The sequence below is a fragment of the Gymnodraco acuticeps genome, unplaced genomic scaffold (genome assembly GCF_902827175.1).
Source record: "Gymnodraco acuticeps unplaced genomic scaffold, fGymAcu1.1, whole genome shotgun sequence".
NCBI classification, from domain to species: Eukaryota; Metazoa; Chordata; class Actinopteri; order Perciformes; family Bathydraconidae; genus Gymnodraco; species Gymnodraco acuticeps.
In genome coordinates this window covers 430,264-448,072 of record NW_022990595.1, presented here as the reverse complement: position 1 = coordinate 448,072, position 17,809 = coordinate 430,264, and the positions used below count along the sequence as shown (strand labels likewise).

Here is a 17,809-nt window from a genome sequence, read left to right as displayed (position 1 = left end):
TGTACACTGAGTTCATCAGATTTTAAATGCGGTATTTAAATGCTTTTTTAGGTGAAAGATGAGTCACGCTGTTGTACTTCACGCAATCAAGATTCAAAGGTTTTATTGTCATATGTGCAGTATACAGATAGAAATGGCAATGAATGTGTTAAGTTCCTCCAACATTGCAACATAGTTATAGAAGACTTTTTACAAAAAAATTAAAATAGTGCAAGAAGAAACAGTAGAATAGATTGGAATAAAATAATGCATATTGTGTTGCAAGACCAAGTGATGCAAATTAAGTAAACTATATAAATGTCAGAAACATTAATAAATACAAAAAGCTAAATAATGGAGAGGATGTTGTAAGCGACCAAGTAAATGCTGGAGTTTATATACACGAAAATAAAACAAGATATACAGAATTAAAATGTGTACATTAAAATGAAAAAAAATAAAACTGTTTATTGTAGTGGCTTAACAGAGCTCAGGCATTAAGCTGTGTTATGGCCTGTGGGATAAAACTGTCAAAACAAAACCACAATGTTAAATGTAAATTCAGGGCATCACACTTCTCCACACAGAATTGGGACAGACCATGCAGGTCCTTAAATATTATTTAAAATTATTAAAAGATCGCAACTTGCTGTTAAGGGAATGTTATGAGCCTGGCTTTGACTTTTGCAGTCTGTGTACCTTTGTTTCCATTGTTGTTCTTTCTTAAACCAGTAAACAGTTTCTTGCTGAAAGACAGAACCACATTCTTCATCTATAAGAAAGAGGTTCCCTTTCATAATATATTCTCCCATTATTTTAATTTTAAATATGGATAACATTCATTCAGAAAGAGTTGGGAAGTGTTTCTGTCAGCAAGAAAGTGAGTTTACCAACAACTAGTGAACAGCCTGCTGACAATGACCATTATAAGGGGATACTCATCATACCCAAAAGATAGAATAAAAACAATATAGCAAATATATGGCTCAATCCAGAACTGGAGGACACTAAGATGACATTTGTGAATATCAACCCTTTATTTTCTAGTTTTCTGTTATGTATTTGAGAAAAACACGAAGTAAACCATCAACAAAATAAAAAATGATAAGGCGTCTCATTTTATGCTTTTCAGCAGCACTCAGTGGTGCGCAACAACTCTGAAATCAATACAAAAAATATCAGATCTAACTATAATTTAAACACAGTTGTTTTAAAGTGTCAATTGTCCAACGTTAACAAGCTTAGGCTACCCTTAATGTTATCTCCCCGTACTTCTTGTTTTTCCTGTGTTCATTTCCTGATTCTAATACGACATGCTCCCTTCTCAGTCTTAGGACATAAGTTGCAGGTTTAACCACTATCTCCATGCACATTTCTTGTCTCAAGTTTACTTCAACACCCTCAATCTGTTTATCCTGTCCCTCCAGCTTAACCACACCCGCTGGAGACCTTTTACTCCACCATCGTCTGTTTTAAGTTCAATAAACGTATGTGACGGGGGAGAGGAAACAGTGTTGCCTGTGGTTAGGGTTTAGTTTTCTGAAGTAAACTATAATTGCAACCCGTGTTTGAGCTTGTCACATTTTAAAACCACCAATGTGATAAAACACAAGCTCATTATTAGCTTAGAAAAGGAAGGAAGGAAGTTAGTTTGAAACTTTAAAGGGGACCTATCATGCAAAATAAACGTGTTCATGTCTTTTCTACATCAACATGTGTCCCCTCTGTGTAAAGAGATTCTGAAAGTTTCGGGAAAAAAGATTTGCTCTCTTTTTGTCCTGATCCATTTATATAAAAACCTGTCTGAAAATGAGCTGATCAGATTTTGGCCACTTGATGTCATAACGATGTTTTGGCTTGTGTAACCGTTAGCCAATCACCAACCAAGGTAACCCCCCCCCCCCCCACACCTTATCACCTGAATCTCCTCCTAGAGCACCATTGTGTTCTTTGTAACCAAATATCTCTCAGAGGGGCGTGGGGAGGGGCTCCTTATTTTCATCTAAAGTAACAGACAGAGAATCAGCACTTTTGAAACAGGGGATTATGAGATGCTGCAATGATTCCGTTTGGTGTTTGGAGCCAAACACGTCTGAGATATGTTTGTATATCTGAGACCTATAATATATTAATGAAAAACAGTATAACAGGGGACCTTTAAGATCAAATGAACATTTATGGATAAATAGCAGATGTTGGACTAATTAGGAAAGCTGTAACATTTATGTTTTTTACACTGCATATGATATTCAACTTAGTTTGAGCTCATGGCAAAAAGATAAATGTATACAGACACATACTTTCAGAGCTGGGAAATATCTAAGTACATTTACTCAAGTACTGTACTGAAGTAGAATTTTGAGATACTTGTATTTTACTTGAGTATTTCAATTTTATACTACTTTGTTATTTTACTCCACTACTATTTAGAAGTAAATCGTGTACTTTTACTCCACTACATTTAATACCTTTGGTTACTTTGCAGATTTGGATGAATGATGTGAAATATAATCAAATCTTGATATTTGATATACTTTATTAATCCCCGTGGGGAAATTGTTTCTCTGCATTTGACCCATCCTAGTGTTAGGAGCAGTGTGCTGCTATTTTGAACGGTGCCCGGGGAGCAGTGTAGGGAACGGTGCCTTGCTCTTAAATCAGACTTTAGGTCCACCTGGAGTAAATTCACAAGCTACCCTGCAATATTCAAAGTCATTAAAACTAGCTGCACCTTTACCAGCTTTGAGAACACTTTAATGATCAATAATTATAATCTAAACATATCATATATATTATTCTGAAATGGATCAATCTGCATAATGAGTACTTTTACTTGAGTAACATTTGGAATGCAGGACTTTTACTTGTAACAGAGTACTCCTAAACCCTGGTACTTTAATCAAGTACAAGATCAGAGTACTTCTCCAACCTCTGCTTGCTTTTAAGTCTATCTTTTGGACATGTCTTTAACTTCTACAGATTGGATCTAAAATAATCCCAGGGAACACTTCCAAGATAAATTCAATATTTCAGTTGGATGCACTGTGTACAAAAAAAATAGAGCAAATACTTTTTATTACCGTAATTTTCGGACTATAAAGCGCACCTGCATATAAGCCGCAGCAGCTAAATTGAATGATGTGTACATATATAAGCCGCACTGGACGATAAGCCGCAGGTGTTTTAATGTTTAATTACCATATGTAAGGGTTCGTGCACAGAGGGGATTGTCGGGAAAGAGATGGCTGTTTGAGGAAGCTCCCATTTATTAACATTTCAACAAACAAGTTGCATATTTGCATAACGTATTCAAGTGTTACCATTTAGTGCAATAGTAGCTACAGAACATGTACTGTGCTGTGTAAACTGTACTGTATCACATAGCGTTTCAGACACACAAACTTTTCAACTTTCAAACTTAAACGGTGCGCTCCCAGCGCACGTACCGGCAGGGTTTGTGCATGAAAACTTCCTTTGCACAAACTGTCTCGCTCTCGTAATGTCTGTCTGTCTTGCTCTCGTTCTGTCTCTCGTACCACTCTCGGTTCCACTTTTACTTTGGCACGCTACCTGTCTCACTCTTTTCCGGCCTCCAGCTTTTCCTGCTGGAGCCCGCCGCTTAAAGGTGGCGGGCGCGGACCGGTCATAGAGCCCATAGTGTTAAAGGTGGTGGACTGTAACCTGTAAAATCCATAGATTTAGGAGGTTCCCTAGTGGCCGTTAGCTGTAAAAATCCATAGATTAGCCGCACCGTTATATAAGCCGCAGGGTCGAAAAATGGGAAAAAAGGCGCGGCTTATAGTCCGAAAATTACGGTAATTAGGTTTTTAATGTATATACGGGAATTTCATCTTAGTTCATTTGTAAAACAAGTGAAACTCCTCCCAGCTAAACTGAACAGGAACCAAGAGCCATCTGCATGGTAGTTTCCAGTCAGGCCCAAACAGATTCAGATGATAAAACAGAACACAAAACTTCAGACGACTCAAATCTTAATAGAAAACAATTTATTTTCCCCTATTCACAGAAAATTAAATAAAAAGATACGTTGGATAACATCCCATCTGCACCACAGTTGAGCAAAAAATAAGGTACTACATTGAATTCAATTGCCAGCCTTGATATCAGATTGAAAAAAGTTATGAATGAGTTTTTCCACATTCTTCCCTAAGGTATGCACCAAGCATAGCAAGCACCGACCCTCCTTCAGTCCAACCACAACATCAGATTTGACATAATCAAATGGTCCGCTATAAAACACCGAAAACAAATTATTCTTTCAATTAAAAAAATAAAACTTTTAAAGTCAAAAATACATTTGTGCACTGGGGCACAAAAATGCAAAATCAGAAACAAAATAAATCTGTCACATGTGCATCAAAATAAAAATTTAAAAACAATTTTTTAAAAAAACAGTGGACATCTTGAATTTACTTGTCCATACCACCTAACCACGCCCACGTACGGCTGCATCTCTGCACCTAGAAGAACATTGATTTAACACAGGTTAAATGACATAGTGGACTTGATCATTGAGCCCATGTGTTCTCGTTCCACGAGAGGTGGAATGTATTACAACTTTTAGAAACGTTCTGTCATGAGGAGAAGGACATTTTTCATGTACTAAAAACAATGAATGGCAAAGCGATAAAACATTGGCAGTGTGGTTTGCACAGACTTAAATGGCAAACACTCAACTGTGCCACTTGGCTAAACATCATTTGGCATATCTGGATCAGAAATTAAAACAAAATGCATCATCTTTTTTCAATACAGGGTTTTTCATCATATCCAGACACTGGGCTTTATATTCAAGTAAGCAGACAAAAAGGGTTTATTATTTAACAATAAGCACTTACCCATTTGCATGGCGATCTCTCCAATGGCCCAGGTGGCGTTGTTACACACCGAGATAAACTCTGGGTTCAAGTTGAGTCCCAGGATGGGCATGAACTCAGCTGGAGGGAGGACACGAACACACAGGTTACAATACGAACAGAAAGACATCCGGTCACTTTTACACTACACAAGTTCTGCCTTTACAACTTCATGTATGATTTACAAACTGCTCTCTCCCTCCTTGAAACAGCAAGCTCTACACACTAGAGATGTTAAGATTCACCGATTCGCATCGGTGCACCGGCATAAACGTTCAAGATGCGAGTGCACCGGTTGAAAGAGTGCACATCGGCTACAGTTTGGGTTGAACCGGGTTGAACTCGCGATGCATCGATTGCGTAGCGTCTTTGCATCGGTAAAAAAACGATTCATTCATATAAAATCCCCTAATCTTGTCAACGCTCAGCAGAGACGATCTTTGATATTTGCTTCGCCACTACGGAGGCCGAGAGTCTCAGTTATCAACACACACGGAAGTCGAGGAGAAAGAGAAACACAGCGCACCGAAAAATACCTACAAATCAAACGTTTGGCAACACTTCGGATTGTTCAAGAAAGACGGTGTAATAGTCCTTTATGCTAGGCTATATAGTTGACCGCAGGTCATGGAGAGTAATAAGGTATCCGTAGACTTTTGTATGAGGTATCTTTATTACTTAACAGGTCTACAGCCATGATACATAGATCCGTCCTAGATGCGGGCTTGCATACACACAGTATCACTCCGCAGCCGCACCCCATCAGTAACGTCCTGATGGTATATGTGCGCGGCACAGACGGTCAACTTGAAAAATCGCTCGCAAATTGTTAACGATGCCGAGCCGATTTAAAGTACACAAGTAGTACGAGGAACTTAGCGACGCACATAAAGAGTCGACATGGGGTCTGCGGCTGAAAAGAGAAACCTCAAAGTTAGACATATGAGTTAAATCACTCAGTGAGGTGTTCTGTCAGAGAGAGTGGCGTTTAGTTTACAGCAGCCTGTGACGGCCAATAATAATTTAAATGTATTCCTCACTGTAAGCAGTTATGAAATACCTGTTTGTGAAAGGTTATTTGTATTCTTTATTGTTCATATAGAACCCACCGCTTTCTGCTCACTGGTGAGTTAGCCTATGAATGAGTGTTAAGCACATCAGGCTGGCAGCTGTATGGGCATTGCTCTATGGTAGCTGTTATTTGCACATTGTTAATCATGAGCAATGCATCCTTACATTGTTTAACTGTGAGGTGTTATACAATTGTACTCCGGAGAGCTTTTAAAGGTAAAAAAATAAACGGCATGATGGGATGTGCAGTACCAAATATGTAAAGCACTTTTTTGTTAATGTATGATTTGCTGCATATAAGGAATAAAACAAAAATCCTCTGTCGTACCATATTGAAGTATCATTATTTTTGCATCGTGTTGAATCGCATCGTATCGCACCGAATCGCATAATGTTGAATCAAATCGTATCGAACTGTATCGCAACAGGGGTGAATCGTATCGTATCGCATCGCCTAGTGTTTCAAATGTATCGTTAATGTATCGTATCGTGGCAACGTATCGAGATGCGCATCGCATCGGCCTCAGTGATGGAGATGCACATCCCTACTACACACACTTCTCAGACTCAAAAGTCATCCGCACGTTTTAATCAGATTTTGAATGTCTGTAAGGTGATCATCATTCACTAAATTGGGGAGGAACATTTAGTGCTCGTATAAAAGGCTTTTACAGAGATTAAAACAGTCAATGCTGGTAACTGCTGATAGCCAGATAGTAGAGGACAGGCGTTGTAATGGCAGTGTAAGTCAGTGTTGTGATGAAACACTCACCAATGCAGGGCTTAACATGCAGGAAGCACGCCTTGGTGAGATCCCCCAGCAGAGCGAAGGAGCTTTGCCTCACCTCGGGCATCGTGTCCTGCAGCAAACAGACACTTTAGTGTTATCCTTAAAATAAATAAAAGTTCCTGTACATTTTTGGTTGACTTTTTCTCCATTCATAAAAAGAGAGAAACTAGAAACCACCGTTCTGAACTATGGAAAATGTTCAAGTTACAGAGAAAACAATTATGGACAAAGTGGAAACTGTTGTGCCATATCTGGATCAGAAAATATAGGAACAAAAAGTATCATCTTGTGTCAATGAGCTGGGTTTTTCATCATATCCAGACAGTGGGCATTAGTTTTAAAGTGCATCCATTTGTATAAAAACAATACATAAAAACTACTTTTTTTTTTAGGTTGGAGTATGCTACAATTAGTTTGAGCAAATCTGTATGAAAAACCAACTATTTACTTTAATTGAAGTTAATGTACAACGTGCTGAAAGAGTGAAAACTGTAGTTGGTCCAAAGGAAACGATATGAATTTAGACCTGAACTCGGACAAAATGTACCTAGTCAATCAGCAAATGGCCCCTTTTTCACAAGTTGGCGAGTTTCACGAAATACATTTCTCCTTCACTGAAAAGAAGAGAAACTAGAAACCACTGGCTCATACCGGCATGCACTGGAAAAGCAGAGTCAGGATGTTCAATCGGGACATCAGAATGACAATAAACTCACCATGGTCTGATGAACTGCTGCAGCTGTGGCGCCACCTCCTGGGGACAGACGTAACCCAGTCTGCCGATGGTAATGGCTGCACACAGGGAGACGACACAAGTTAACGTCAACTCCCTCTGACACTCAAATGCTTCCCAACGTTTGAAGTAATAATAATAACTTTATTTTAGGGCTGTCAGTCGATTAAAATAGTTAATCGCATGATTGTCCATAGTTAATCGCGATTAATCGCAAATTAATCGCACATTTTTGATCCGTTTTAAATGTACCTTAGAGGAATATTTTTCAAGTTTTTAATACTCTTAACATATGAGTGGACAAATATGCTTTATGCTAATGTTTATTATAATTTGAACAATGACAAATATTCTCATGAATATTAAACACAACAACTTCTGAACATTACAAATATTCGCCTCAATTCAACCTGGAACCTAATACAATAAAAATGGTGTGTGTGTATGTGTGTGTATGTGTGTGTGTGTGTGTGTGTGTGTGTGTGTGTGTGTGAGATGGATCGTTGGAGCTATGTGCAACTCAAGGCATATGCTCGAACCGGAGCTGCCTGGACGCTGCAATCATGTTGCGCACTATCCGTGCTGAGTGTGCCGACTTCTCGTACAATGTCCCACTGTCTGGCTTCCTGCATAAAGTCAAGTGCTCGGCGCAGTTGTGGCGAAATGTCGCTCCTCTGTTTTCATTTAAACAGCTCCTTATATCTGTTAGCGCAGCTAGCTAGCACCAGATGCTCACCACAACAACAATGCACGTAAGGTCTCTCTCTCGCTCGCTCAGGCCACACATACACACACCCTCCCGGTCCTCCCAACAGCCAGTCGGTGAGCGTGGAAGTGTGGTCTGCCACAAGCGGGCGGCAGGAGCGGGGCTGTCAGCATCAGCTTGTAGATGGTATTTTAAACTCGATGCGCTCTGAAACTACGGGGCGGCCGAGGAAAAAAAAATACACATGCGTTAATCGCGTTAAAATAATTAGTGGCGTTAATTTTTTTTTTGCGTTACCGCGTTAACTTGACAGCCCTACTTTATTTATATAGCACCTTTCATACAGGGGATTGCAGTTCAAAGTGCTTTACAAAGTACATACAACCTAAACTGTGTGTACCTGTGTTTTCCAGCAAAGTCTTGGGTGTGTTGGGTCTGTTGATGATCTCCACCAGGTTTGGCAGAACCACGCCCACGTACGGCTGCATCTCTGCACCTAGAAGAACATTGATTTAACACAGGTTAAATGACATATAGTGGACTTGATCATTGAGCCCATGTGTTCTCGTTCCACGAGAGGTGGAATGTATTACAACTTTTAGAAACATTCCGTCATGAGGAGAAGGACATTTTTCATGTATTAAAAACAATGAATGGCAAAGCGAAAAAACATTGGCAGTGTGGTTTGCACAGACTTGAATGGCAAACACTCAACTGTGCCACTTGGCTAAACATCATTTGGCATATCTGGATCAGAAATTAAAACAAATGCATCATCTTTTTTCAATACAGGGTTTTTCATCATATCCAGACACTGGGCTTTATATTCAAATAAGCAGACAAAAAGGGTTTATTATTTAACAATAAGCACTTACCCATTTGCATGGCGATCTCTCCAATGGCCCAGGTGGCGTTGTTACACACCGAGATAAACTCTGGGTTCAGGTTGAGTCCCAGGATGGGCATGAACTCAGCTGGAGGGAGGACACGAACACACAGGTTACAATACGAACAGAAAGACATCCGGTCACTTTTACACTACACAAGTTCTGCCTTTACAACTTCATGTATGATTTACAAACTGCTCTCTCCTTCCTTGAAACAGCAAGCTCTACACACACTTCTCAGACTCAAAAGTCATCTGCACGTTTTAATCAGATTTCGAATGTCTGTAAGGTGATCATCACAGTGTGGCGAGCGAGCACTAAATTGAGGAACATTTCATTGAAAACATTAATCCTCTAACATGAGGTCCTTGAGTGTGAAAAGATGGGAACAGTGATGGTACTCCTGATGACGAGGCTCTCACCTTATAAAACATGTCTCTCAGGTCGTCCTTGGGGTTGACCCAGGAGGCCACAGCGTCACAGAAGAAAATGAAGTCCTGGAGAGAGAGAGAGAAGTTAAGCGTAAATTCAGAGCTCAAATGAACAGGGTCAGGGGAGTAAAGTGTGATTCTGGATCAGAAAATATAGGAACATAAGGTATCATTATAAATCAATGAGCTGGGTGTGTCATCATTTCCAGAAAGGAGTCAGCTGGACGTCCTCTGTAGTATCTACAGCTTTTATTACACATCTGCTCACCTGCACCACGCCTGCAGGGTTCACACCGATCATCACGCAGATCCCCCTGAAGGCCGAGTCCTTCTCCTCGTTATCTCGGATATTCCTCAACGATGTGCACCTGGGAAAGGGGGGTGGACAAAAGTGGAAGGTTTATTCATCCATATTTTGTCCCAATGACTTCCTTTTCTTCTGTAAACCAAAAGGAATTGTCCTTTCTGAATTAATTAAAGTTCATATAAATGTATTGCAATAAGGGCTACAGGGATTCAAACCAGAAAAGTGAAGAGCATCTCATTTTAATATCAGTAAACTTGTGATTTCATGACATCAGAATGACAATAAACTCACCATGGTCTGATGAACTGCTGCAGCTGTGGCGCCACCTCCTGGGGACAGACGTAACCCAGTCTGCCGATGGTAATGGCTGCACACAGGGAGACGACACAAGTTAAAGGGATAGTGGAAATGGAACCTCAAATAGTTTCGTTTTAACTTATATACAAGCATAATTACGTACCAAAACAATCACACCTGATTAAAAAAATATAATAATTGCCTTACGCATGTTAGAAGCACTTTATTGCAGCTTCCCCGAAGTTTTTTAGAAACGAAATGTTCGACTCAGCCAAACCGGAAGTGACGAAAACTCAGGAAGACGATACGATAACAAACCATGGCGTCTATGCAGAATGAACGTGGAAGGGCAAATATACCAGACAAAGAAGAAGGATTGTACGAGGTATCCAGTGATGATAGCGAGTCAGAAACATCCTCTCGGCTTTCCTACGAAAATGTCGTTTTAGGAACTGAATCTGAATCCGGTTCAGTAAGCGACGATGGTGACAATATTGAGCCAGACGATGGACCATTACGTCCTTATTTGTTCGAGCCCGAGTCCGAGGTGATGGTTCACGGCATGGGCAATGGCGAGGATGACCAGGACCAGGCGCCAGATGATGCACCCCTACGCACAAATAATCTTGACTGGTAGGTCCCTAAGCATAGCTCACGCATCTTAAGATCACCTGTAGCCTTTACAAATATTAATCATTGTTAACCAGTTAAGGCCGAAGGTCCCCCCAGTGGACCCCTCCCACCGTTTTTTCTCTCTCACATGTCTCAGGGCTTCTTAACATTTATGAAACTATTAATGTTTCATACCCTTTTAAAAGGTAAGAAACTCCGCTAACTGACAATAAGAACAATTGTTAGCTAGAAAAAACACAAGAGTAATACCAAGCCTTTGAATTAGCATTGAGCGAAACAATGCTAACTAATGCTAACGCTTTTTTACACACAACACACGGTAGAAATGCCCTTATTACTATCTTAACTGCACAAACAAGATATACGATTTAAAGCTGAGACTCCACAGATTCCACACATGTAATGTCATCACTGTAAGACCTCGAATTCCTATAGCTATCAGCCAGAAAAGAGAAAGTAAACAACATCCGGTTCCAAAAATATTACAATAATTACGTCTTACCTTTTTTGATTTGTGATCAAAAGTTGTGTTCAACGGAATAAAAACGCATCTCAAGGTTAATCCAATGTCGTTGTGTCACGTAGAATTTTTCTGTCGCACTACAGCCATACAAAACACATCTATTCACCATAATAAAGGTCGGCTATTCACATGCAAATGCTATTGAATGTCCGCCATTGTTTGTGCCCGTCTTCCTGAGCTCTCGTCATCATCCGAAGATTCCCGACGATTCCCGAAGTATTTTGTTTCATTGAGAGGGCGCAGTAAAATTGAAAATAAAATGAAACTAGGCGGATGAAATTTAAAAAAATTGTTTAATATGCTTCTTTTTAATAAAAATACACAAGTTAAACCCAAAATTCGCGGATTTCCACTATCCCTTTAACGTCAACTCCCTCTGACACTCAAATGCTTCCCAACGTTTGAAGTACATACAACCTAAACTGTGTGTACCTGTGTTTTCCAGCAAAGTCTTGGGTGTGTTGGGTCTGTTGATGATCTCCACCAGGTTTGGCAGAACCACGCCCACGTACGGCTGCATCTCTGCACCTAGAAGAACATTGATTTAACACAGGTTAAATGACATATAGTGGACTTGATCATTGAGCCCATGTGTTCTCGTTCCACGAGAGGTGGAATGTATTACAACTTTTAGAAACGTTCTGTCACGAGGAGAAGGAAATTTTTCATGTACTAAAAACAATGAATGGCAAAGCAATAAAACATTGGCAGTGTGGTTTGCACAGACTTAAATGGCAAACACTCAACTGTGCCACTTGGCTAAACATCATTTGGCATATCTGGATCAGAAATTAAAACAAATGCATCATCTTTTTTCAATACAGGGTTTTTCATCATATCCAGACACTGGGCTTTATATTCAAGTAAGCAGACAAAAAGGGTTTATTATTTAACAATAAGCACTTACCCATTTGCATGGCGATCTCTCCAATGGCCCAGGTGGCGTTGTTACACACCGAGATAAACTCTGGGTTCAGGTTGAGTCCCAGGATGGGCATGAACTCAGCTGGAGGGAGGACACGAACACACAGGTTACAATACGAACAGAAAGACATCCGGTCACTTTTACACTACACAAGTTCTGCCTTTACAACTTCATGTATGATTTACAAACTGCTCTCTCCCTCCTTGAAACAGCAAGCTCTACACACACTTCTCAGACTCAGAAGTCATCCGCACGTTTTAATCAGATTTCGAATGTCTGTAAGGTGATCATCACAGTGTGGCGAGCGAGCACTAAATTGAGGAACATTTAATTGAAAACATTAATCCTCTAACATGAGGTCCTTGAGTGTGAAAAGATGGGAACAGTGATGGTACTCCTGATGACGAGGCTCTCACCTTATAAAACATGTCTCTCAGGTCGTCCTTGGGGTTGACCCAGGAGGCCACAGCGTCACAGAAGAAAATGAAGTCCTGGAGAGAGGGAGGAGAAGTTAAGCGTAAATTCAGAGCTCAAAAGAACAGGGTCAGGGGAGTAAAGTGTGATTCTGGATCAGAAAATATAGGAACATAAGGTATCATTATAAATCAATGAGCTGGGTGTGTCATCATTTCCAGAAAGGAGTCAGCTGGATGTCCTCTGTAGTATCTACAGCTTTTATTACACATCTGCTCACCTGCACCACGCCTGCAGGGTTCACACCGATCATCACGCAGATCCCCCTGAAGGCCGAGTCCTTCTCCTCGTTATCTCGGATATTCCTCAACGATGTGCACCTGGGAAAGGGGGGTGGACAAAAGTGGAAGGTTTATTCATCCATATTTTGTCCCAATGACTTCCTTTTCTTCTGTAAACCAAAAATAATGGTCCTTTCTCAATTAATTAAAGTTCATAAAAATGTATTGCAATAAGGGCTACTGGGATTCAAACCAGAAAAGTGAAGAGTGTCTCATTTTAATATCAGTAAACTTGTGATTTCATGACATCAGAATGACAATAAACTCACCATGGTCTGATGAACTGCTGCAGCTGTGGCGCCACCTCCTGGGGACAGACGTAACCCAGTCTGCCGATGGTAATGGCTGCACACAGGGAGACGACACAAGTTAACGTCAACTCCCTCTGACACTCAAATGCTTCCCAACGTTTGAAGTAATAATAACTTTATTTTATGGCTGTCAGTCGATTAAAATATTTAATCGCATGATTGTCCATAGTTAATCGCGATTAATCGCACATTTTTGATCCGTTTTAAATGTACCTTAGAGGAATATTTTTCAAGTTTTTAATACTCTTAACATATGAGTGGACAAATATGCTTTATGCTAATGTTTATTATCATTTGAACAATGACAAATATTCTCATGAATATTAAACACAACAACTTCTGAACATTACAAATATTCGCCTCAATTCAACCTGGAACCTAATACAATAAAAATGGTGTGTGTGTGTGTGTGTGTGTGTGTGTGTGTGTGTGTGTGTGTGTGTGTGTGTGTGTGTGTGTGTGTGTGTGAGATGGATCATTGGAGCTATGTGCAACTCAAGGCATATGCTCGAACCGGAGCTGCCTGGACGCTGCAATCATGTTGCACTATCCGTGCTGAGTGTGCTGACTTCTCGTACAATGTCCCACTGTCTGGCTTCCTGCATAAAGTCAAGTGCTCGGCGCAGTTGTGGCGAAATGTCGCTCCTCTGTTTTCATTTAAACAGCTCCTTATATCTGTTAGCGCAGCTAGCTAGCACCAGATGCTAACAACAACAATGCACGTAAGGTCTCTCGCTCGCTCGGGCCACACATACACACACCCTCCCGGTCCTCCCAACAGCCAGTCGGTGCCTGCCGGTGAGCGTGGAAGTGTGGTCTGCCACAAGCGGGCGGCAGGAGCGGGGCTGTCAGCATCAGCTTGTAGATGGTATTTTAAACTCGATGCGCTCTGAAACTACGGGGCGGCCGAGGAAAAAAAATACACATGCGTTAATCGCGTTAAAATAATTAGTGGCGTTAATTTTTTTTTGCGTTACCGCGTTAACTTGACAGCCCTACTTTATTTATATAGCACCTTTCATACAGGGGATTGCAGTTCAAAGTGCTTTACAAAGTACATACAACCTAAACTGTGTGTACCTGTGTTTTCCAGCAAAGTCTTGGGTGTGTTGGGTCTGTTGATGATCTCCACCAGGTTTGGCAGAACCACGCCCACGTACGGCTGCATCTCTGCACCTAGAAGAACATTGATTTAACACAGGTTAAATGACATATAGTGGACTTGATCATTGAGCCCATGTGTTCTCGTTCCACGAGAGGTGGAATGTATTACAACTTTTAGAAACGTTCCGTCATGAGGAGAAGGACATTTTTCATGTACTAAAAACAATGAATGGCAAAGCGAAAAAACATTGGCAGTGTGGTTTGCACAGACTTAAATGGCAAACACTCAACTGTGCCACTTGGCTAAACATCATTTGGCATATCTGGATCAGAAATTAAAACAAAATGCATCATCTTTTTTCAATACAGGGTTTTTCATCATATCCAGACACTGGGCTTTATATTCAAATAAGCAGACAAAAAGGGTTTATTATTTAACAATAAGCACTTACCCATTTGCATGGCGATCTCTCCAATGGCCCAGGTGGCGTTGTTACACACCGATATAAACTCTGGGTTCAGGTTGAGTCCCAGGATGGGCATGAACTCAGCTGGAGGGAGGACACGAACACACAGGTTACAATACGAACAGAAAGACATCCGGTCACTTTTACACTACACAAGTTCTGCCTTTACAACTTCATGTATGATTTACAAACTGCTCTCTCCCTCCTTGAAACAGCAAGCTCTACACACACTTCTCAGACTCAAAAGTCATCCGCACGTTTTAATCAGATTTCGAATGTCTGTAAGGTGATCATCACAGTGTGGCGAGCGAGCACTAAATTGAGGAACATTTCATTGAAAACATTAATCCTCTAACATGAGGTCCTTGAGTGTGAAAAGATGGGAACAGTGATGGTACTGCTGATGACGAGGCTCTCACCTTATAAAACATGTCTCTCAGGTCGTCCTTGGGGTTGACCCAGGAGGCCACAGCGTCACAGAAGAAAATGAAGTCCTGGAGAGAGAGAGAGAGAAGTTAAGCGTAAATTCAGAGCTCAAAAGAACAGGGTCAGGGGTGTAAAGTGTGATTCTGGATCAGAAAATATAGGAACATAAGGTATCATTATAAATCAATGAGCTGGGTGTGTCATCATTTCCAGAAAGGAGTCAGCTGGACGTCCTCTGTAGTATCTACAGCTTTTATTACACATCTGCTCACCTGCACCACGCCTGCAGGGTTCACACCGATCATCACGCAGATCCCCCTGAAGGCCGAGTCCTTCTCCTCGTTATCTCGGATATTCCTCAACGATGTGCACCTGGGAAAGGGGGGTGGACAAAAGTGGAAGGTTTATTCATCCATATTTTGTCCCAATGACTTCCTTTTCTTCTGTAAACCAAAAATAATTGTGTTTTTTTCTGAATTAATTAAAGTTCATATACATGTATTGCAATAAGGGCTACTGGGATTCAAACCAGAAAAGTGAAGAGTGTCTCATTTTAATATCAGTAAACTTGTGATTTCATGACATCAGAATGACAATAAACTCACCATGGTCTGATGAACTGCTGCAGCTGTGGCGCCACCTCCTGGGGACAGACGTAACCCAGTCTGCCGATGGTAATGGCTGCACACAGGGAGACGACACAAGTTAACGTCAACTCCTTCTGACACTCAAATGCTTCCCAACGTTTGAAGTAATAATAACTTTATTTTAGGGCTGTCAGTCGATTAAAATAGTTAATCGCATGATTGTCCATAGTTAATCGCGATTAATCGCACATTTTTGATCCGTTTTAAATGTACCTTAGAGGAATATTTTTCAAGTTTTTAATACTCTTAACATATGAGTGGACAAATATGCTTTATGCTAATGTTTATTATCATTTGAACAATGACAAATATTCTCATGAATATTAAACACAACAACTTCTGAACATTACAAATATTCGCCTCAATTCAACCTGGAACCTAATACAATAAAAATGGTGTGTGTGTGTGTGTGTGTGTGTGTGTGTGTGTGTGTGTGTGTGTGTGTGTGTGTGTGTGTGTGTGTGTGTGTGTGTGTGTGTGTGTGAGAGATGGATCGTTGGAGCTATGTGCAACTCAAGGCATATGCTCGAACAGGAGCTGCCTGGACGCTGCAATCATGTTGCACTATCCGTGCTGAGTGTGCTGACTTTTCGTACAATGTCCCACTGTCTGGCTTCCTGCATAAAGTCAAGTGCTCGGCGCAGTTGTGGCGAAATGTCGCTCCTCTGTTTTCATTTAAACAGCTCCATATCCGTTAGCGCAGCTAGCTAGCACCAGATGCTAACAACAACAATGCACGTAAGGTCTCTCTCTCGCTCGCTCGGGCCACACACACACCCTCCCGGTCCTCCCAATAGTCAGTCGGTGCCTGCCGGTGAGCGTGGAAGTGTGGTCTGCCACAAGCGGGCGGCAGGAGCGGGGCTGTCAGCATCAGCTTGTAGATGGTATTTTAAACTCGATGCGCTCTGAAACTACGGGGCGGCCGAGGAAAAAAAATACACATGCGTTAATCGCGTTAAAATAATTAGTGGCGTTAATTTTTGTTTGCGTTACCGCGTTAACTTGACAGCCCTACTTTATTTATATAGCACCTTTCATACAGGGGATTGCAGTTCAAAGTGCTTTACAAAGTACATACAACCTAAACTGTGTGTACCTGTGTTTTCCAGCAAAGTCTTGGGTGTGTTGGGTCTGTTGATGATCTCCACCAGGTTTGGCAGAACCACGCCCACGTACGGCTGCATCTCTGCACCTAGAAGAACATTGATTTAACACAGGTTAAATGACATATAGTGGACTTGATCATTGAGCCCATGTGTTCTCGTTCCACGAGAGGTGGAATGTATTACAACTTTTAGAAACGTTCTGTCATGAGGAGAAGGACATTTTTCATGTACTAAAAACAATGAATGGCAAAGCGAAAAAACATTGGCAGTGTGGTTTGCACAGACTTAAATGGCAAACACTCAACTGTGCCACTTGGCTAAACATCATTTGGCATATCTGGATCAGAAATTAAAACAAATGCATCATCTTTTTTCAATACAGGGTTTTTCATCATATCCAGACACTGGGCTTTATATTCAAATAAGCAGACAAAAAGGGTTTATTATTTAACAATAAGCACTTACCCATTTGCATGGCGATCTCTCCAATGGCCCAGGTGGCGTTGTTACACACCGAGATAAACTCTGGGTTCAGGTTGAGTCCCAGGATGGGCATGAACTCAGCTGGAGGGAGGACACGAACACACAGGTTACAATACGAACAGAAAGACATCCGGTCACTTTTACACTACACAAGTTCTGCCTTTACAACTTCATGTATGATTTACAAACTGCTCTCTCCCTCCTTGAAACAGCAAGCTCTACACACACTTCTCAGACTCAAAAGTCATCCGCACGTTTTAATCAGATTTCGAATGTCTGTAAGGTGATCATCACAGTGTGGCGAGCGAGCACTAAATTGAGGAACATTTCATTGAAAACATTAATCCTCTA

General features: G+C 40.9%; 1 protein-coding gene across 3 annotated transcripts; it reads right to left on the bottom strand.

The window, feature by feature from the left end:
• Positions 1–3,971: 3,971 nt before the first annotated feature.
• On the bottom strand, positions 3,972–15,903 carry LOC117554439 (transportin-2-like). 3 transcript variants are annotated; one of them, XM_034228883.1, is made up of 15 exons: positions 13,184–13,259; positions 12,854–12,953; positions 12,576–12,650; positions 12,142–12,240; positions 11,667–11,762; positions 10,073–10,148; positions 9,743–9,842; positions 9,466–9,540; positions 9,032–9,130; positions 8,557–8,652; positions 7,434–7,509; positions 7,265–7,331; positions 6,700–6,787; positions 4,839–4,937; positions 3,972–4,460 (listed from the first exon to the last, which is right to left on the bottom strand). In XM_034228883.1, the coding sequence occupies exons 4-9, from the start codon at positions 12,230–12,232 to the stop codon at positions 9,098–9,100; spliced, it is 471 nt and encodes a 156-aa protein (XP_034084774.1). In that variant the 5' UTR covers positions 12,233–12,240; positions 12,576–12,650; positions 12,854–12,953; positions 13,184–13,259; the 3' UTR covers positions 3,972–4,460; positions 4,839–4,937; positions 6,700–6,787; positions 7,265–7,331; positions 7,434–7,509; positions 8,557–8,652; positions 9,032–9,097. The 3 variants fall into 3 exon arrangements, with proteins under 3 accessions (XP_034084774.1, XP_034084776.1, XP_034084775.1); XM_034228884.1 differs by lacking the exons at positions 3,972–4,460; positions 4,839–4,937; positions 6,700–6,787; ... (3 more) ...; positions 9,032–9,130; positions 9,466–9,540 and adding exons at positions 14,306–14,401; positions 14,782–14,880; positions 15,216–15,290; positions 15,495–15,594; positions 15,828–15,903; XM_034228885.1 differs by lacking the exons at positions 4,839–4,937; positions 6,700–6,787; positions 7,265–7,331; positions 7,434–7,509.
• Positions 15,904–17,809: the final 1,906 nt, after the last annotated feature.